Here is a 20825-nt window from a genome sequence, read left to right as displayed (position 1 = left end):
GATTGCTCTCTCTCTCTCTTTTTTTTTTCTTTTTAGTGTTTCCTGTGTGCCACACTGCTAGGGTCTGCAGATACAAAAATGAATAAAATACAGTTGCTTCTCAGACAGCCCAGGCAGAAAGATCTAAGAATATTACAATATTCACAGCAGCCATTTCTTGAGCACTTACTAAGTTCTACTGCAAAGCGCTTTATTGATTGCATCAAAATATATCCTCAGCCCTGGCTGGTGTGGCTCCGTGCATTCAGCGCCAGCCTGCAGAACAAAAGGTCACTGGTTTGATTCCCAGTCAGGGCACAAGCCTGGGTTGCAGGCCAGGTCCCCAGCTGGGGGCGGGCAAGAGGCAACCACACATTGATGTTTCCCTCCCTGTCTTTCTCCTGCCTTCTCCTTATCTAAATAAATAAATAAACATTATATATATATCTCCTCCAATAACCTAAGGGGAATATCATTCTTACCACATTTCAGAGAGGGGAAACTAAGACCCAGACAGAGTGACTGGGCAAACAAATCCAGTAGGAGGCAGAACTGGAACAACTGCAGAGGCTAATCCACATGAGCCTCTTTTTTAAAAAAAGATTTTATTTATTCTCTTAGAGAAATGGAGGGAGAACGATCAATGTGTGGTTGCCTCTCGCATGCCTCCAACTGCGGACCTGGCCTGCAACCCAGGCATGTGCCCTGTCTGGGAATTGAACCGGTAACCCTTTAGTTTGCAGAGCCAGTGCTCCATCCACTGAGCCACAACAGCTATGGCTAATGTGGTTTCTAAGCAAAAACTCATGACCTGGAGACTCTGGGACCTCAGGTGAGTCAGTTGGCTTTTCTGAGCTTTAGTCTCTTCATCTGTAAAATGGGCACATTAAGTCCGAGCTCATCTGTGAAGTGACCAGCACACATCCTGACCCAGCAGCTACCCAGGAATTGGTCACCATAAAGGATGGGGGAAAGGCCCCTTGTGTTTAAAGGACACTCCTGGCAGCCCAGACCCAGGCTTGCTCCCCAAATTTCATGGGAGACCCCATGATCGTGGTGGGGACTTGACCAACTGCCGAGATCAGGGAACCCCAGTGCTTACTACTTCCCCTCCCTTACCCTCTGGTAACCTTCCCTCTAGAGGTGCTTGATGGTCTGGGCTGTAAGAAGAGGGGCATCAGACCATGTCATATGTGTGAACTCACCTAACAGCCTTGCCCCATTGGGGTGATGATCTTCCCTTCCTTAAAGTGAGGAAACATCCTGGGCTGGGAAACACTCCAACACTGCTGTCTCTGGAATGCAGCAGACATTACAAGACGAGGGCCCGAGACCCAAGAGGTCAGAAGGGTGAAGTGTTTGTGTGTGTTTCGGGTGTGTGGGGTGTCAGCATCTGTCAAGCAGGACTGCCCCATCCGGTGCTACCAGAGTCTGTAGCTGGAGGCTGGAGGGTGAGCAGGCTTTGGTGGGGGCTCCGATTGCTGCAGGGCAGGCCTGTGACCCCATTTGGGCTGCGGATGAGGGGATTGAGGACCCCTTGGTGGTAGGTGGGGGCTGCACCCCAGTTGGGGATGCTGCACTGGGGTTGGGGTTCAGATTGAGGCCAGGGAGACTGTTGCCCTGTGTTGTTTATGGACAGAGCCAGAGGATTCAGGGGAAGAAGGTGCAGTTGGGGCGGGGGTGGGGGGGAGTGGGTGCGGGTTCCCTGACACCGAATTCATTATTGGGAGATTCCTCTTCACAGTCCTTCGACACCTCCCACGGGAACCACGGGCCAGAAATGTCTGACAGCCTCTGGCGTTCTGGTTCCCATGCCACAGCTGGTGCCCGGGTTCTCTCCTTGCTCGGGTCCCCGCCCGCCCACTGCCGCCGAGTTACTCCCCCGCTTGGGTCCCGCAGCCTCTGGAAGCCTCTCTCAGGCTCAGCTTCGAGGCGCCGCCGCCCTGTCGGGGTTTAGGGTCCATCCCCCTGGCCGATGCTGGCCCCAGCCTCCGGCGCTGCGGGGGCAACCGGGTGTCCTCAAACGCCGGGCCTGACTCCCGCGGCCTGCACGTGGGGAGGGGGCGTCTCGGGACGAGGCAGCCCGAGGTAGGGGCGGAGCCAAGGAGCCAGGCGCGCGGCTGGCGCGGGCGGACGGAGGTCAGCGGCCACCAGAGGGGGACCCAGGCGTCCAGGAGGCGGTGCCAGGTGCCGCGCCCCCGCCTCGCGCCCGCCGCCGGCCCCCGCTCCCGGCCGCCCCCCACCCGTGACGCGCTCCCCGCCCCATCCGCGCCGGGAGCCCGAGCGGGAGCCGGAGGACGGCGAGGGGCGCGGGCGGCGGGGGAGGGAAAAGGATGCGGCCGGCGCCGCGGGGCAGCCACCGCCGCCTCTTCTGAGCCGCGCGGAGAGCACGGAGCGCTGCCGCGTCGCTGCGGCCCTGGCCGCGCCATGGGGAAGGAGCAGGAGCTGGTGCAGGCGGTGAAGGCGGAGGACGTCGGGACCGCGCAGAGGCTGCTGCAGAGGCCGCGGCCGGGGAAAGCCAGTGAGTGCAGGGGGCGCGGGGTGGGGGTGGGGGGGCGACGGGAGCCGCGGTGCGCTCGGGGGCCACCTCCAGCGTCGGGCCCCTAAACCCTCCCAGCGCAGGGCTGGGAGGGGGATGCTGTAGGTCCCTGGGGGCGGGGCGGGGCCGAGCCGGGCCAACAGCGCCCGGTGCCTCGGTGAGAACCCTCGTCCCCAGCCCTGAAGGAGGGGCGGCACCGAGCGCTGGGCTGTCACCCCGAGCCCCTCAGCGGGCACCTGGCGGCACCCACCTCCCCGGTCGCAGGCGTTCGCACCCCTCCCTCTCCGCCTCGGTCCTCCTCCCTCCCCGGGCTGCGGGTGGACAGCTGGAGGTCTCTGTTGGGCCTTTAAAGGGCAAGGCGATGCCCTCCCCTTGAAGAGAGGGAGGGGCCCCTTGCGGTTGGGACATCAAGGGGGCCGATGGTCCCTGTCAGACCCCTTTCCCGCCCCATGTTTAATAACACGCTTTGCAGGGAAGGGGGGACAGGACCATGCTGGGGGTGTGGCTGCCCAGGCATGGCTGGCTGTGGGCCATTTACTGATAGGGGAGCAGTGGTCCAAGGTCGCCCAGCCCAGGCCAGGCTGAGCTCCAAGCAGGTGCAGACCCTGAAACAGACCCTGGTTCTTTCTGGCCTCACTGCTGGGAAAGGGGTCTGTGGGAGAGGGAGGGGTCTCCCACTAGCCATCCTGAGTTCATGCTGTTAGGGCCCCAGGGAAGGGTTGGGAGCTTGGAGCCCTGATCCCAGCAGTCATCCCAGCTCAACCTGGAGACTCCCCCAGGGCTCTTAGAGATGGATGGATGGGTGTGCGGACCAGCCACATGTGCGGCTGCGCACATATGACTGTGTCAGTGTGTCAGGGTACCTGTAGGGGCATGGGTAGGGCTCTGCAGGATGGCACGTGGAGTGTGGGCACCTCGCTCCCTACCCCACCCCCAGGGGCTGTATGTAAGCCAGGGAGGCGCCCCACTCCCCTCTGCTGAGGACTGAGACTGCTTCAGGGAAGGTGGGAGGTGAATCCTTGAGCTCTAGAGGGGCCTCCTGCTTCAATACCTGCTTGCCAGGTCCTGTCTGCTCTGTGCTAACTAGAGATCCACACTTCTGTGCCCTGCAGGCACACATACACAGGCTGGCCTTGCCTTCCACACCCAGTTGGGGCTGGCTTCAGGGTCTCAGGGCTCGGAAACGGAGGGCTTCCAGGCAGGCACAGTCTCTGCTGAACCTCAAAAGCAAGTGAAGGCACTGAGAAGTGGAAGGCAAGGTCAAGACTTCCACCTAGTGGCCATGCCATCTCAGGCATAAACGAGGCCCGCTCCCCAGGCCTCAGTCTCTTCATCTGTAGGATGGGGGTATTTGTGGCCCCCTGTGCCCTAGCATTGCTGTACGAACAATAAGAGAGTGCACATGAAGCCCAGGCTCTTACTAAGTGCTCAGAAAGCACTAATTAGGACCATCTCCTCAACCCAGAGCAGGCAGGCCTGGGGAGTAGTAGGAGCATCAGATTTGGGGGCATCAGATTCCTCCTCCCTTCTACTCTGGCCCCCCTGGGAAGGTGTGAGGACTTTTGCCTTTACCTGGGTCTCACCTGGATCTCTACATACACCCTTGCCTAGACTGGTCTCTGGGTTCTGACTCACAGGAGCGGGCTTAATAAGTCAGAAAGAGAAATCCCTCCATGAATTAGCTCCGTCGTCATGGTAACACTGGCCTGCTTTGGAGTAAGATGTATTTTGATTCAGCATAGTACAGCTGGAGTTTGGGCCATGGGGTGGGGGGCATCCAGCAGTGGTCCCCAGGGCCCCCTAGATTCAGGAGCATCCCATAATCCTTGTTCCCGTGATCTCCTTGTGTTGGCACCTCCCTGTAGCCCCAGCCCTCCAGTGTGGCACCAGACTCTGTCAGTCCTCCCTCCCACCTTGAAGGGAGCCTCTTTACACACACCAGCACTAGCACCCTCAGCAGTAGTCACTGAGGGGAAGAAGGGGAAGTGCTGGGTGGGGCTGGCCTTCTGCTGGCAGGGGTGGGGTACCCTGCGCTTCCTTCTGGCCCAACCTCCCGTTTCTGAATTTCCTGAAGATATCAGGCCAGTACTCCTGTGCTCTCTCACCTTGGCTGTCGCTCCAGCATCAGCCCCAGAGCTACCTGCCTGGGGGAGCTGGGAAGAGACTGCACTGGTCCTGCTTCCCTGGAAGATCTGGGACGGTGCCTGGCCCCCTGGAGGCCATAGGGCGCAGCCACTCGGAGATGGGACTAGAGAAGACCAGAAGCATATCCCTGGAGGGGAAGAAGTAGCTCTGTGGCCTATAAATGGCTACTGTGTTTGGAGGAGCATCTGGGCAGAGTGGTCGAGGGAGGTCATGAGCGTGGGCTGGGAGAGGCACTGGGGCCTCTCTAGCCTGGAGTTTGGAGCTGCCTTCAAAGGTACGGATGGTCCCAGGAGAACAGTTTAGAGAGGCTGGGGTGACCAGAGATAGGAGACCCCAAGTCATGGGATGGGTTGGGGGGCAAAGTTTACGTGCTGTTACTGATGGGAATCCATAGGACTTAGTGCCCTTGCGGAAAGGGAAAGGGAGCTCCTAAGACCTTCAGCTTGGTGCCCACTTGCCCCCTTCTCCCCCACCTGCCCAGGCCCCTCCAGCTTCATTCGGAGCACCTGTGTCCACCTGGTTCAGCCTCCCCGGTCCCATGCAGAGTTCATTCCTCCGTGGCTGGTGTCTCCCACAGGTGTCGGGGAAGTGCTCCAAGACCTCAAGCTCTCCTCCATCCAATTCCAGCTGTTTTCCTCTTTGAGGAGACTAGTGGCAGGGAGAGGGTGAGACGCTCTTAGTGTGATGCCCCTCCTCATGTGAGGAGCTGTCCCCTTTGGAGTGGAGACTCCTCCTCTCTTGGTGTCTGTGTCTCTTCCTGGGCCTTGACCTCCAGCCCCTCTGAAATTTCAGCAAGTACAGCCAGGTGAGCAGGTGGGCCTGGCCATGTGTTCCCCTTGGAGCACCGGGCTCAGCAGCTGCCTGGGAGGCATCGACTATGGGAGGGAGGAAAAGGGTCTAGACTGGGAAGTCTGCAAGAGAAGCTGGGAACTGGCTACTGAGAACTGGAACTAGGAAAAGAGGTGGGCAGCAAACATTAGACTTGGGCAGAGGGGGTGTGTGTCGGGGGGGTGGTGTTGAGAATGTCCTGGATGTGGCCCTAGACAGGATGGGGGTGCTACAGGGCAGCCGTGTCTCGCTCTCTTCACCTTAGTAAGGGATTGTGGCAGGCCAGGCCACACACTTCACAGGGCCCAGTGCAACATGGAAACAGGGGTGCCTCGTCCAAAAATTAAGAATTTAAGATGGTGACAGCAGAGCATCCAACTAGATGAGGGGCCCTTCTGAGTGACTGCGCATGCCTGAAAGGTCACATGCCTGAAAGTGGCCCTGGCAGGTGGACACAGTGTGTGGGACTAGGATATGATTTCAGTCTCTAATTTACTGGGCACCTCGTATGTACCTGGCACTGATTCTGCCTCCAAAGATGCGGCAGTGGGCAAAGTAAATAACCCTTGTGCTCTCGGAGCGAGCGGTTCAGTGACGGGGCGGACACAGATGAGATCAAAGGTGGTGACGGAGGCCGGAGAGAAAATACAGCAGACATGGCATGGGAGGGGGTTACCGTTTTATTTTATTTTTAAGATTTTATTTAGTTATTTTTAGAGAGAGTGGAAGGGAGGGAGAAAGAGAGGGAGAGAAACATCGATCAGTTGCCTCTTGCACACGGTGTGATTGGGCCCCAAACCCAGGCATGTGGCCCGACCTGGAATCAAACAGGCGACCCTTCATTTTGCAGAATGATGCCCAGTCAACTGAGCCGCACCAGTCAGGGCAGGGTTTATCGTTTTAGATGGGGGGACCAGGGAGGCTTCACCAAGCTGGTGACATTTGGATAAAGACCTGAAAGAAATGAGGGAAAGAATCATGGGAATAACTGGGAGAAGAATAACCCACACATGTATATTGGGTTGGCCAAAAAGTCCATTTAGTATTTTCCATAAAATAAAAGACACATTTTTCATTTTCACCAATAACTTTATTGATTTGGATATTTTGAGTGTGCCGGTTGCCTCCCACTCTTGGCATCCAGTGGGGAGAGGCCACGGGTGCTGCTAAACATCTTCCAACACATAGGACAGCCCCACAGCAAAGAATTATTTGGCCAAAATGTCAATAGCACCAAGAAACTTCACAACCCACTTTTGACACGTTCGGTCAGTCACGGCACCTTCTCCACACGCTGCACAAATCTTTTTTTGTGCTTCAATTGTGTTTTTACCTTTCTTAAAATAATAAAGCATAATATACCGGAGATATTGTGAATTTTCTTCCATCTTCAATGTTAAAATGGCTGTATAAAAATCCACCAATTTTGATGTTTTTTAAAAGATTTATTTAATTATTTATAGAGAGGAAGGGAGGGAGAAAGAGAGGGAGAGAAACATCAGTGTGTGGTTGCCTCTCGCTTGCCGACCCCCCCCCCCCCCGCCCACTGGGGACCTGGCCCCCAACCTAGGCATGTGCCCTGACCAGGAATCGAACCAGCAACCCTTTGGTTCGTAGGCTGGCACTTAATCCACTGAGCTACACCAGCCAGGGCAAGTTTTTCTTAGTGCACACTGACATGACAGCTGTCACAATACAATCTAACAAAATTGTTTCGAATGAAATTAAAGACAACTAAGCAGGAGGGAGCCAGCGTATGGAAAAAACTAAACCGACTTTGTGTCAACCCCATATAATACATGCTAGGTCCCTGTGGCAAGGCGGCCAGAATGTGGGGAGCACCATCACGTGGCTGGAACAGGGGTGCTGCGGAAGTCGAGGGCCGCATCACGCAGAGCCATTGTTCAGTGAGACGGGTGCTTTTGGAGAGTCTTCTGGAGAGGAGCAAAGGGGTTGGGTTCATGCTCTAACAGGGATCCCCTGACCTCAGGGTGTGGTGGGCACAGGCTGAACGGGGCAAGGAGGAAGTGAGGATACCAGTGCGGAGGTGTTGGCAGTGATCCTTCCAGAGATGCCGGCCCGGCCCAGGTTTGTAACAATGGCGGTGGTGAGAAGTGGTAAAATCCTGAGTGTGCTTTGAGAGTGCCTTAACGGTAGAGCCAATGGGGGTTACCATTGGAGAAGATTTAAGGTGTCAAGAGGAGACCCAGGGCTGACTCCAGGGTTTTGGCCTGGACCACCGAGGGAAGGGTGGCATTGCTGCCAAAGGAGATGGACTTCCGCGCCAGCAAAGTGTCTGAGCAGAGGGGGGGGGTGGGGACGGGGAGTAGCCTCTCTTTCTGGAGCCTCTGCTCTGCACAGAAGCCCCCCATGGCAGGAGGGCGTGGATGGGGTTCCCATAGAGCTGATATTAGTCATCACTACTTAAGGAGCCGACTCCTTGCCAGACCCTTCATGCTTTATGTCTGGAAACGTCCTCAGGTCTGCGAGGCCAGCCCTGTTGGTCCCCTTCAAACTAGGGCCAAGGCCATAGGAGTAGTGAGGGGCAGAGGGAACATTCGAATTCGGGCCCATCTGACTTTGCAGGCTTTGTGGGCCACTGGGGACCCACACTCCGCACTGAGCTGCCCTACAGCAGCCCCTCTGTGACTCAACTCCTTCACTTCCCCCAGTTCCTCGCCCTTGGGCCCCCTGCCCCCATCTCTGTCCGGGGCCTGACAAAGGGGCTTCTGTCCTGCCGGCCCCTCCTTCCCTCACGGAACAACTGACCCACAAATGGGTTATGTAACCATGGCCTAGACAGGGGGTTTGGCCTGAGCCTGGCTGGACCTGAGCCCGCGGGGAGGATGTCAGTGGGCCCCCTCCTCTGGCAGGCAGCTTCTGGGGGCCAGGACCTGGGAGGCCCCAGGAGGAGACTAGAGCTCTGAAGGGAGGGCTTGGGCCCCTCGGGCTTCAGGCTGTTAATCCTGGGACCTGAGCGTGCCCCTGTACGTGAGGTGGCCATTCTCATGTGGTCAGTCAGAGCCACTGGCCCAGTTGCCTGCCTCCCCTTCCTGCCCTGCTGAGTGGGGCTCATCTATAGTGGCCAGGCCCAGAGCTGGGAGTGGGGGATGGCTATATCCTGGAAATGCAGATTTTCCCTCGGAGATACCCTCATTTCTGGGTGTCCAAGCCTTCCTGGGCCACCCCCGGCCCATCTGGGTCCTTCTGAGAGACAGATTGGGCTGGCTCTCTCCCTCCCACTATCAGCAGGGGATACATTGCACATGTGTGTGACTATGTGGGTGCACAACCCTGGCTTCTGTTCCCAGGCAGGGACAGGCCTGGAGACTTTGGCCTGTGAACCTCCCAACATCTCAGTTTAGTGGCAAACCAAGGTCCAAAAGCTGGTACCTGGAGCTGAGTGCAGGGAACAGAGTCGAATGAATGAATGAATAAATACATGTTTCTAGACTAAACACTTAGATAGCTCTGGCTCTGAGCCTGCCAGGGAGCCAGCTAGCACCCTCTGCCTGCTCTTAAGCTGCTGGAGGACCCAGGCAGGCTGCAGGAGGAGCTGACAGAGCCTCCCTCACTGTGTCTCCTTTCCACTCCCAGAGCTCTTGGGCTCCACCAAGAAGATCAATGTCAACTTTCAGGACCCAGATGGGTGAGTTCTCAGCCAGGGGGATACCAGTCTGGGAATGGGGGTAGGGGGCTCCTGGGGAAGGCCAGGTGCCCGAGTAGTTGCCTATATGTGTTTGTCACCTGCCCCAGCTTCTCTGCCCTGCACCACGCGGCCCTGAATGGCAACACGGAATTGATTACCCTGCTGCTGGAGGCCCAGGCTGCTGTGGACATCAAGGACAACAAAGGCAAGGCCTGTCAAGAACCTCAGAGCCAGGGGGGCCAGGGTTGAGGTCAGGGGTCCCGTGAGGACTGGACGGTCCCTCAACTGAGGTCACCGCCAGGGTCTCAGGCTGGGTCTAGGAAGATCCTCATGGGATCTGCATTCTGGAGGTCAGGGGTGGGCTCAGGGTCAGAGGCCAGCTCCCAACGGCCCCTGCCTGCCCCTAGGCATGCGGCCACTGCACTATGCTGCCTGGCAGGGCCGGAAGGAGCCCATGAAGCTGGTGCTAAAGGCAGGCTCAGCAGTGAACGTCCCATCGGATGAGGGCCACATCCCCCTCCACCTAGCAGCCCAGCACGGTCACTATGATGTGGTGAGGACCACCTCAGGGACGGCAGGGTGCCGGGGAGGCATGGGCCTGACAGACACCCTGGGGTTGACTGTGCCCCGTGGGCCCCGCAGTCTGAGATGCTCCTGCAGCACCAGTCCAACCCGTGCATGGTAGACAACTCGGGCAAGACACCTCTGGACTTGGCCTGTGAGTTTGGCCGCGTTGGGGTAAGTCTCCCAGGAGCTGAGAGGCACTCCATCTGTTCTGTTTTCCTCTCCCGAGCCTGGAGTCGGGGCAGACCTGCAGCCCCCGGCCCATTTCTGGGCCGCCCCCTACTCTGATCCCTTCTTCAAGGTGGTCCAGCTGCTCCTGAGCAGCAACATGTGCACAGCCTTGCTGGAGCCCCGGCCAGGAGACACCACTGACCCCAATGGCACCAGCCCCTTGCACCTGGCAGCCAAGAATGGCCACATCGACATCATCAGGTATGGTCATATGTGGGTGGGGTGGGGGTTCCCAGCTCGAGGGCTCTGCTCCTGGCTTGGTGATAAGACAGGAGCAGTCTGCCAAGGACACCTCCAGCTGCCCACTTGAAGGAGGTGCTGGAGGAGGCTGGGGAGTGGGCATCCACAGCCACATAGCCTGGGCTCCAGGGCAGTCCTGCCACTTGCTGGGCGACTCCGTGGACCCACGTAACTTCTCTGAGCCTCAGTTTCCCCGTGGACATCATAGCAGTGCGCGTGTGGGACGAGACAAAGCAGCCACGATGAAGGGCTGGTGCAGGGCAGGCACGTCCGCAGGTCTCAGTCAGTGCCAGGAATCGTGCTGTCAGGGAGGCGGGTAGGGCTGGTTAATCCTGAGGCGCTCGGAAATCAGGGCTTAGCTTTGGGGTGCTGGGGCAGAGGGCTCCTGCTATAGGTCCTGCCTGTTCCCCCTGCTTTCCCACCAGACTCCTCCTCCAAGCCGGCATTGACATTAACCGCCAGACCAAGTCCGGCACAGCCCTGCACGAGGCTGCACTCTGCGGGAAGACGGAAGTGGTTCGGCTGCTGCTGGACGTGAGTGGGAGGTCCAGGGGGAGCTGGGTGCAGTCAGGGGTGGGGGACTGGGGGCTCTTGACAGACCTCCCCCTTCGGCATGTGCAGAATGGGATCAACGCTCATGTGAGGAACACGTACAGCCAGACAGCCCTGGACATTGTGCACCAGTTCACCACGTCACAGGCCAGCAAGGAGATCAAGCAGCTGCTGCGAGGTGGGCCCAGGCAGGGCAGGGGGTCTGCAGCAGGGCCTGGGCCGGGCTGGTTCAAAGGACTGGGGAGTCTACCTCCTATGTCTCCAGAGGCCTCGGCGGCCCTGCAGGTCCGAGCAACCCAAGATTATTGCAACAATTATGACCTGACCAGCCTCAACGTGAAAGCTGGGGATATCATCACAGTAAGGATGGCCTTGGGCCGCTGGAGCAGGGATGGGTGGGACTTGGGTGCTCACCCCACAGCATTTTCCCCTCAGCAATTGGGAAGTCTGGGGTCTGGGCAGGAGGCCTGGGCCGCCCACCCACTCGACCCAGAAGTCTCCCTGAGTGTTCTTTTCCCCACCTCATCTGGCCAGGTCCTTGAGCAGCATCCAGATGGCCGGTGGAAGGGCTGTATCCATGACAACCGGACAGGCAATGACCGGGTGGGCTACTTCCCATCCTCCCTGGGCGAGGCCATTGTAAAGCGAGCAGGCAAGTCCTACCCCAGGTCTGGGCTTGGGGGCCAGAAGGAAGTAGGTGCACATGTGTGTTGGATGGCAGGGCAACGATCGAGCTCTAGCCAGCGCTAGGTGTAGGGTCCAAAGTGGTGTCCAGAAGTGTGCCCTGCTAGCTGTCTCCTCGTTGGTGTCCTCATGCCCATTTCTTCATTTATTCAACAGACATTGCACACCAACCACTAGGAACAGATGGTGACTCAGATGGACATCATTCCTGCTTTCAAGGAGCTTGCTCCCAGGGAGGGAAGGGAGTAAGGGACAGTGAAGTAAACATGGAAGGGAACATACCAGCCAATGACAGAAAATGTGGCTGAAGGCCTGCTTTAGACAGGATGGTCAGAGAAGGCCCTGAGAAATGGGAGGGGTCGGCTACAGGCAGAGCAATCCAGGCTGCGGGGACCACTTGTGCAGAGGAACTGAGGCAGGAAAGAATGTGACGGGTGTAAGGGTCCAAAGGAGGCCAGTACGGCTGGCGCAGAGTGAGGGTGAGGGAGGTAGGACATGGCCGCAGGGTCGTGGAGTGGTGTCAGGCAGGGGACTGGTGAGATCACAGAGAGGGACAGGTGGGGTGAAAGAGCAGAGTGGTCCCGTTAGGGGATGTAGCCAGCCCAGCCACAGAAATCTAGTTTCCGGGGGTGGGGAACCTGGCCCCAGGCTCCTGTGTGCCTCTTCCCTCCCCACTACTGCCTGGGCACAGAGGAGGTTGCACCCTCTGGCAAACCACACCACCCTGCAGAACCACAGGGCCACTGGCAGGATAGCCGGGTTTGGGCCTTTCTCTGCCACATTCTTCTGCTGTCAAGTGTCTGGGGTAGGAGGAGTCTTCTAAGGTTCTCTCAGGGCAGGAGGAAACTGTAGTGCTGACCCCTGAGGCATGCACGTGTTGGGCCTCTACCTAGGCTCAGGGTCAGGCCAGGGGGCAACCTTTTCTCAGGGTCAGGCTCCCAGGCCTGAGCTGGTCCAGGACGCTTAGGGAGGCTATGCTTGGCTCACAGGTTCCCGAGCAGGCGCCGAACCAAGCCCACCCCAAGGAGGCAGCTTATCAGGACCCTCTGCACCTCCTGAAGAGATCTGGGTGCTGAGGAAGCCTTTTGCAGGTGGGGGGCCTCTGGAGGGCAGCGGCAACAGCACTTCTGCAAGGCTTCCCCCAGGCTAGGCAGGGCCAGCACCAGCTGATATTCCCTTGTGCTGGCAGGCGGAGACCGGAGTGGCAGCTTGGGCAGTGTGGCTGTCAGCCGGAGCAGTGGGGCCCACGCCCTGCATGCAGGCTCTGAAGGGGTCAAGGTAGGTGGGGTGGTGGCAGGGCCAGGGTGGCCTGTGCCCAGAGCAGCGCCCGCCAGCCAGTCTGTCTGGGTTGCAGCTCCTGGCAACAGTGCTCTCCCAGAAGTCCATCTCAGAGTCCAGCCCTGGGGACAGCCCTGTGAAGCCCCTGGAGGGCTCCGCAGGTAAGAGCAAGGACACAATACTGCTGTCCTGGCAGAGAGGTGGCCCCTGAGCAGCCCTTGCCCCCGCCCATGCCCTCTCATCCCCAGGTGCAGCCCGGTCTCAGCCTCCAGTGGCCCATGGTGGGCAGGTCTATGCGGAGCAGCCACCCAAGAAGCTGGAGCCAGCATCGGAGGGCAAGGTACAGGGCCTGGGCTGGCAGCAGGGAGGGGCACCCGGGGCAGCCTTCCTGGCCTAGCCACAGTACCACTGGGGGCTCTTGACAGGCTAGCCCCTCCGTCTGTCTGTCTCAGTCTGTGTGTGTAGGTGTTGTCTATTGTGTGAGCTAATATGTCTAAGTGTGACACGGGTGTGAGACAAACGAGGCTGTGCATGGATGGGCAGTGTGACTGCGAGGCGGGCACGTGTGTGTGTGTGCACGAGACACGGCATGGGTGTGAGACCGGACAAGATGTGCGCATGGCTGCGATGGATCCTGTGTGCACGACCTGCGCGCTGGGGAAGGTGTGGGCTGCTGGCTGAGTCCTGCATTCCTCTGGGCAAAGCTCACCTTCCAAGGAGTGAGGGGCCGTGCCGAGGCCCCATTCCTAGAGCCCTTCACATGGGGCCACACTGCGGGGTGCAGGAACCGGGTGGGGGCACGGTCAGGGAGCAGCTGGACCCTCCTGGTGGCGATCGCAGAACGAGGCTGCAGTGCTGCGCGATGCTCAAGATGGCGGCATCCAGGACCACAGAATGAGGAGGGAGCGCCGGTGCCAGACTGACTGGGGCCCAGCTGCACATGGACCAGCGGACGGCAGACTGAGCTTACAGAGGAGGCACCACGGTGGCTGGGGTGTGCACCTGGTGGGCGGGCGGGTGGGCGGGCCTGCAGCGGGTGCCTTGTGTCTTCCAGAGCGCTGAGGCTGTTAGCCAGTGGCTCGCCACGTTCCAGCTGCAGCTGTATGCCCCCAATTTCCTCAGCGCTGGCTACGACCTGCCCACCATCAGCCGCATGACCCCCGAGGTGAGCTGCCCGAAGGCTGGCCACCAGCCATGACCCAGAAATAGGCCCTCAGCCACCAGATAACAGGCCTCTCCTCTACCTAGGACCTCACGGCCATCGGGGTCACCAAGCCAGGCCACAGGAAGAAGATCACGGCAGAGATCAGCAGCCTCAGCATCCCTGACTGGCTGCCTGAGCACAAACCTGTAAGGCTCCCTGTACCTTATGGCTGGGCTCAGGATGGGCAAACAGACAGACAGACCGCCTCCCTGGTTACAGCCCTCGCCTGCCCTCTGGGGCTCCAGGGAGAGGAGACCAGAGGACGGCCACCCAGCAGTGACCCACCTGGACAGCCTTTGTTCATCACAGGCACTGGGGCAGCCTTCCTGAGGCAGGGGCAGGGGTGACAACCCGTGAGCGAGGGGTTAGTACCCCTCGGGGCGAGGGGTACAACTCAGGGCGAGGGGATAGTACCCTTCTCCACTACATGCTCCTGCAGGGGCCTCCGCCGTACTCAGGCGGTCACACAGGGATACCTGGCACACCCTCGACGCTGCCCGTTGCACACCCACCCAGAGAGCACAGAGGGGCCTGCGTTGATGGGACACACCCAGGCATATGCGTGGGGCAGATGTGCGTGTGAGTGTGCTTCCTGCACACTAAATATACTCAAGGTGCTCGTTGGGGACTGCACGCACACACCCACACACTTGACTGGACGTGCCAGCTGTGCCGAAGGCTACACTCACACTGACCATAGGCTGCGCTGTCACTATCAGGCACCCACGAGATGGGACAGGTTCTGGGCCAGGAAAAGGAAGGCCCAGGGCCTGTCGCATCGATGCTGCCTCTCTGGTCTTCGTGCAGAGCTGTGATTCCCCGTCCACCGATGGGGGAGAAATGCCTTGACCACCAAAAGCCCCCAGGGCTGTGGGTCAGGGACAGGTAGGTTCACGCCCATCTGCCTTGCCCCCCTCGGTCAGCAGCTCAGGGGTCCTCTCGGTGAGCACAGCTGGGTCCCTGGGCCTACCTGTGCAGGTGTGCTGTGTGCTGGTGCGTGACTGATGTCCTGACGGGAGTGTGGACAGGTGGATGCCGCTCAGGAAGCCACTGGGTGAAGACTGTCATGGCTGTTTGCACACATGTGTGAGGTGGCTGTGTGACTGACCGTGCCCGATGTGGGTAGGGAAAGGGCGAGAGGACGTGAGCCTGACACAGAGGGTTGCCAGTGCCCGTGTGTGGCTGGGATCCAGCGTGTGTGCGTACACGTATCTGGTTGGTGGTGCTGTGCGTCTGCGTCCACGATGTGTGGCATGTGTCCACCGAGTGCTGCCCCCAAGGTTGCCTGGGCAGGTGAGGAAGTGCATTCTTCCCCCACACGGAGTCCTGAGGGGAGGGCCGCGCTGTGTGCGGTCGCCTGTGCACAGGAGCTGGCCGTGGCTCCTGCTGAGGCCGCGCTGTATCCGAAGCTGACACCTGTTTGTTCGTCCTCTTGTCTGTCTGTGCCGGGCTGGCCCGGTGCCCCTCCCCTGGCGGTTCTGAGTAGCCAGCAGACTGTGCGTAGCCAGCTCGGGCTGCCTTCTGTCTCTCCTGCTCTGTAGGCTAACCTGGCCATGTGGCTGTCCATGATCGGCCTCGCCCAGTACTACAAAGTGCTGGTGGACAATGGCTATGAGAACATCGACTTTATCACCGACATCACCTGGGAGGACCTACAGGAGATTGGAATCACCAAGCTGGGTGAGGCCCCCGCCCCCACCACTTCCTGGTCCTTGCCACCCTCCCTGGCCTGACTTGCCCCATGCCCCACTCAGGACACCAGAAGAAGCTGATGCTGGCAGTGAGGAAACTAGCGGAGCTGCAGAAGGCAGAGTACGCCAAGTATGAAGGCGGACCCCTGTGCCAGAAGGCGCCCCAGTCACTTGAAGTGATGGCCATTGAGTCGCCGCCCCCACCTGAGGCTGCCCCAGCTGACTGCCAGTCTCCGAAGATGATGACCTTCCAGGACAGTGAACTCAGTGGTGAGCTGCAGGCTGCTATGACTGGCCCGGCGGAGGCAGCTGCCACCCCTGCCACTGCTGAGAAGCCTTCCAACCACCTGCCGCCCACCCCAAGGGCCTCCATGCGCCAGGAGCCCAGCCTGGGTGGGCGGGCACGGCACATGAGCAGCTCTCAGGAGCTTCTGGGTGATGAGTTCCCTGGGCCCGGCAGCCCAATGTCAAGGAGCCAGGAGTACCTGCTGGATGAGGGACCAGCTCCTGGTTCTCTGCCTAAGGAGGCTCGGCCCAGCCGCCACGGCCACAGTATCAAGCGGGCCAGTGTGCCCCCAGTGCCCGGCAAGCCTCGGCAGGTCCTTCCAACAGGAGCCAGCCCCTTCACTCCACCCCAGACTCCCACTAAAGCCCGGCCAGGTTCCCCCCAGGCCCTGGGGGGGCCTCATGGTCCAGCCCCAGCCACAGCCAAGGTGAAGCCCACCCCACAGCTGCTGCCACCAATGGAGCGACCTATGTCGCCCCGCTCGCTGCCTCAGTCACCCACACACCGTGGCTTTGCCTATGTGCTGCCCCAGCCTGTGGAGAGTGAGGCAGGGCCAGCTGCTCCTGGGCCTGGATCTGCCCCTGTGCCTGCACCTGCACCCGTGCCCGTGCTGTGTCTGCCCCCTGAGGCTGATGTGGAGCCAGGGAGGCCCAAGAAGCGTGCCCACAGCCTGAATCGGTATGCAGCGTCTGACAGCGAGCCAGAGCGGGACGAGCTGCTGGTGCCAGCTGCTGCGGGGCCCTACGCCACAGTCCAGCGACGTGTAGGCCGCAGCCACTCAGTGCGGGCACCTGCGGGTGCTGACAAGAACGTCAACCGCAGCCAGTCCTTTGCTGTTCGGCCCCGAAAGAAGGGGCCCCCACCACCTCCGCCCAAGCGCTCTAGTTCAGCTATGGCTAGCGCCAACCTAACTGATGAGTCGGTACCAGATGCTGAGACCAAGGGGGCTGGGACTGAGGATGGCCATCTGGGGGTGCGGGCCCAGCGCCGGAGGGCCAGTGACCTGGCCGGCAGTGTGGACACAGGCAGCGCTGGCAGTGTGAAGAGCATTGCAGCCATGCTCGAGCTGTCATCCATTGGGGGTGGGGGCCGGGCAGCCCGTAGGCCCCCTGAGGGCCACCCTACACCTCACCCTGACAGCACGGAGCCAGGCCGGGTGGCCACCGTGTTGGCCTCAGTGAAGCACAAGGAGGCCATTGGGCCTGATGGCGAGGTGGTGAATCGGCGCCGCACGCTCAGTGGGCCTGTCACAGGACTGCTGGCCGCTGCCCGCCGGGGACCTGGGGAGCCAGTGGGGCCTGCAGATCATGGCCACTTTGTGGAAGATGGCACTACCCGGCAGCGGCTTCGAGGTCCAGCCAAGGGAGAGTCAAGTGGGGAGGGCCCTCCCTTGGCCAGGGTGGAGGCCAGTGCCACACTCAAGAGGCGCATCCGAGCCAAGCAGAGCCAGCAGGAGAATGTCAAGTTCATCTTGACTGAGTCTGACACGGTCAAACGCCGGCCCAAGGCCAAGGAGCGGGAGACAGGTCCAGAGCCACCCCCATCACTGTCCGTGTACCAGAATGGCACGGGCACCGTGCGCCGCCGACTGGCCTCTGAGCAGGCTGGACCCCTGGAGCTGCCCCCGCCACCCCCACCCGCCGAGCCGCCGCCCTCTGACCTGATGCGTTTGCCCCCACTGCCCCCACCAGACAGTGATGCCCGGAAGCCAGCCAAGCCGCCTGTCTCTCCCAAGCCTATCCTGGCTCAGCCGGTGCCCAAGATCCAGGGGTCGCCCACGCCAGCCTCCAAGAAGGTGCCACTACCAGGTCCTGGCAGCCCAGGTAGGTGAGGGAGCCAGCTCAAGAAGGGCCTCCACCCCACCTTCCCACTCCGTGGTCTGAAGGGTTTTTCTCTTCTTGGAATTGATGGCAGCCAGGTAGAGCGGGGTCGGAAAGTGTCAGACTCTATGCATCCATCCATCCATAGGACAACTATGTCAGCCCAGGGGTGGGAGGAGGGTGGCTGGTCCTCAGGTTGCTCAGTGAAGGAGGATTACAGAAACCCGTTAATAGTAGCACCTGTGGAGGGAGGGCAGGTGCAGGATGCTAGAAGGGTTAGGGAGGGGTCTGACCCTGACCAGCTGGAGGTGAGCCCAACAGAGGAGGGAAGGGAGAGGCTTCCAGGCACAAATGTCAGAGTTGCAAAGCCCTGTAGTCAATCAAGCAACCCAAGGGCCACACCGGGAGAGGCATAAAGTTGGGGGCGGACTGGGAGGGATCTAGAAGCTGTAATGCGACCAGGTTTGCATGGGGAAGCACGCCCCGTAGAGGGGCAGCGAAGGGCTGCTGCTGGAACCTGGCCACAGTTCTGAGGGCCGCATCTCCGCTCCCGGGCGCGAGGCAGAGTTCTGCGGTAGGGCTCGCGCGGGGATGGCCAGGTTGCGCACAGCGCGACCTCCCGCAGCGGTGCGAGTTTCCTCCTCCCCGCAGAGGTGAAGTGTGCCCACGGCACGCCGCCGCCCGTGTCTCCCAAGCCACCGCCTCCACCCACGGCGCCCAAGCCCGCCAAGGCCGCGGCGGGGCTGCAGTCGGGCAGCGCCAACCCGTCGCCTACGCCCTCGCCGGCGCGCCAGCCGCCCTCTGCCCTCGCCAAGCCAGCCAGCACGCCTCCCTCGCTGAGCGCTAGCCCCGCTAAGCCCCCGTCTCCCGGCACTCCCGGGCTGCATGTTCCCGCCAAGCCGCCGCGCGCCGCTGCCGCCGCAGCCGCAGCAGCTGCCAGTGGGCCCCCAGCCGCGTCTGCGTCGGATGGTGCCTCGCCTGGGGACAGTGCCCGGCAGAAGCTGGAGGAGACCAGCGCGTGCCTGGCGGCGGCACTGCAAGCAGTAGAAGAAAAGATCCGGCAGGAGGACGCACAGGGCCTGCGGTAGGTGCGGGACGGGGTCTGGTGTGGGTATGGGTGGCATCTGTGTGCCACCCAGGTCAGTGCACGGGGAGTCAGGCAGGGTGGGGCGTGACCGATGCCTTAAGGACGTGATTTCAGACCCACACCTTACGCAGTGGGGTGGGGTCCGGCGTGGGCGGGGTTTTCGCACCACCTCCAGTCATTTACATTCTGAGGTGGGGGGTGTGGTCTTCAGCTGGCTCCGCCCATGCACTGATGGATTGAAGGGAGTGAATGGGGTGGGGCGCTTTTCACTGGTCCCACCCTGCTTCACTCTACTCACACTGTGCCCACCCCCAGCCCCTCGACCACGGAGAAGAGCACGGGTAGCATCCTGGACGACATCGGCAGCATGTTTGATGACCTGGCGGACCAACTGGACGCCATGCTGGAGTGACGCGGCCCACGTTGGGCCCGCCCATGCTGTCTGGGCCCCGCCTGCACACTGACTTTTACCTCAGGATGGGCATCTCTGGGCGCGGCCCAAGTGGGCATGGTGGAGGGCTGAGTGGGGCAGGGTGCAGGGGACGCCTGCCAGGGCCAGGAGGCGGGGGCGGGTCGTGCTACCCAGTCCCCGCACAAGCACAACTCCTGCCCCCTGGGCGCAGGCAGGATGCCCAGCTTGGAAGACCGCCTGGCCTAGGGACCCAAGGGCTCTGGACAGATGCTGCTGCCCTGCGGGTGCCCATCCCTGTCTGCTGCTCCCTGTGCAATAACTGCTGGGCCACCTGCCCACCCACCACCAGGCTCTGCCCTCTGTGTAGAGAAGGGGCAGCCCCAGGCACTGCTGCCCTGAGTTCAGGCTAGGCCCACCCTGGGAGGTAGTGGGAGGGAGGAAGCCACTGTAGCCCCCTCCCCAATCTGTGGCAGAGCACAGGCCTACGCCCAGCACAGAACTGCCCATTGGGGACCTCTGCCAGCTGCTCTGGCACAGCACAAGGGGCTGGGGTCAGGACCCCTGCCCCACTGTACCCACAGAATATAAGCTATCAAGAGTATTAATTTATTGGGAATGAGCTGAGGCAGATTTCCCCAGAGAAACAAAAAGGTATAACTTTAATGAATATATATTTAAAGAAAAAAAATATTATTGATCCTATAGAAAACCATTTACCAACTTCAAGGACACTGGAGTCTAGCTCAAGACAAAAGCTATTAGAGGCCCTGGCCACATCTGTCCTTCCTTGCCTCTATCCAGGAGTGGCCAGACCCCTGGCCCAGTAGCACAATGGGAGGCTTCGGTCTGGGGCAGGATCTGTGCCCCGCCAGGGCCTTCCTCTGCTCTCTCACCTAACTCCTCTGCATCTGAAGAACTCGAAGGATGTGCCTTGCTGCTGGGCTGTTGTCCTTCACGCCATGGAGATGACGCAGCGGGCTCCCTCCTCTCTGTGGGGTGCTGCTCTGAAGGTCTGCCTGGGCGTCAGGGAGTCGTGCGCAGCGTGAAGCGGCGGGTCAGCTAGGTGACAGCAGTGGACGCAGGGCGTGCATGCCAGGCCACGAGTGGCGCGTGTGAAGGTGTGCCTGACCCTCCCTCTCCAGGCAGCCAGCCCACCCCCACCTGAATTCCCACAGATGCTTCTGCTCATGGTCCAAGGCTGTGTCGTGTGGTTGTTCTTGCCCTTTCTCTCCTCTCCCCTGACCCCTCCAAAAAGTACTGACCGGCCTCCTCTATTGTGTTTGCTGATCCACGTGTGTTGGACACAACTTTGACATCTCTTTAAAAAAAATTAAAAATGCCGAAAACCAGCGATTGTGATACAGGTGGGAGGGGATCAGCCAAGGGGGCATCTGGGAATGTGAGGCCCCTTCCAGCTGTCATGCTGTGATGCTTCTCCTAGTGGGCGCCTGGCCTCTCCTTAGTAGGTGGCCCAGGCGGGGGCTCCAGCAGGTGGGAAGTGGGGGTCTGGGCAGGGAGGTCCTGTCAGCTGTCAATAAACAGCAGAAAACGTCCTGGCTCACTTTCTGGTGGTGTGTGTTGGGAAAATGGGGGGCTAGCCTGTTCCTGACAGGGAGGGGAAGTCGTTGAGAGGGCT

At 60.2% G+C, this 20825-nt stretch overlaps 1 protein-coding gene across 2 annotated transcripts; it reads left to right on the top strand.

Moving 5' to 3' along the window:
* The first annotated feature begins 1734 nt into the window (after positions 1–1734).
* Positions 1735–20741, top strand: CASKIN1 (CASK interacting protein 1). 2 transcript variants are annotated; one of them, XM_053928113.2, is made up of 20 exons: positions 1735–2500; positions 9089–9140; positions 9248–9345; positions 9548–9693; positions 9783–9878; positions 10006–10136; positions 10601–10709; positions 10797–10905; positions 10993–11087; positions 11262–11379; positions 12401–12502; positions 12601–12689; positions 12766–12850; positions 12938–13029; positions 13744–13854; positions 13938–14039; positions 15435–15573; positions 15648–17693; positions 18342–18774; positions 19093–20741. In XM_053928113.2, exons 1-20 carry the CDS (start codon positions 2407–2409, stop codon positions 19187–19189), a joined length of 4344 nt encoding a protein of 1447 aa, XP_053784088.1. In that variant the 5' UTR covers positions 1735–2406; the 3' UTR covers positions 19190–20741. The 2 variants fall into 2 exon arrangements, with proteins under 2 accessions (XP_053784088.1, XP_053784092.1); XM_053928117.2 differs by lacking the exons at positions 13744–13854; positions 13938–14039 and having other exon boundaries at positions 1787–2500.
* The last annotated feature ends 84 nt before the right edge of the window (positions 20742–20825 follow it).

This window comes from Desmodus rotundus, chromosome 1 (genome assembly GCF_022682495.2).
Source record: "Desmodus rotundus isolate HL8 chromosome 1, HLdesRot8A.1, whole genome shotgun sequence".
Classification (NCBI taxonomy): Eukaryota; Metazoa; Chordata; class Mammalia; order Chiroptera; family Phyllostomidae; genus Desmodus; species Desmodus rotundus.
The sequence above is the reverse complement of the archived record's forward strand: the minus strand, read 5'-3'. Positions and strand labels throughout refer to the sequence as shown.

What these genes read in the sequence shown, in the direction of transcription:
- CASKIN1 (XM_053928113.2), top strand. Translation starts at nt 2,407, where the DNA reads ATGGGGAAGGAGCAGGAGCTGGTGCAGGCGGTGAAGGCGGAGGACGTC. An exon ending in GATCAAGCAGCTGCTGCGAG is followed by an intron (nt 10,906 to 10,992) that starts GTGGGCCCAGGC and finishes CTATGTCTCCAG; the next exon opens with AGGCCTCGGCGGCCCTGCAG. An exon ending in ACCAGGTCCTGGCAGCCCAG is followed by an intron (nt 17,694 to 18,341) that starts GTAGGTGAGGGA and finishes TCCTCCCCGCAG; the next exon opens with AGGTGAAGTGTGCCCACGGC.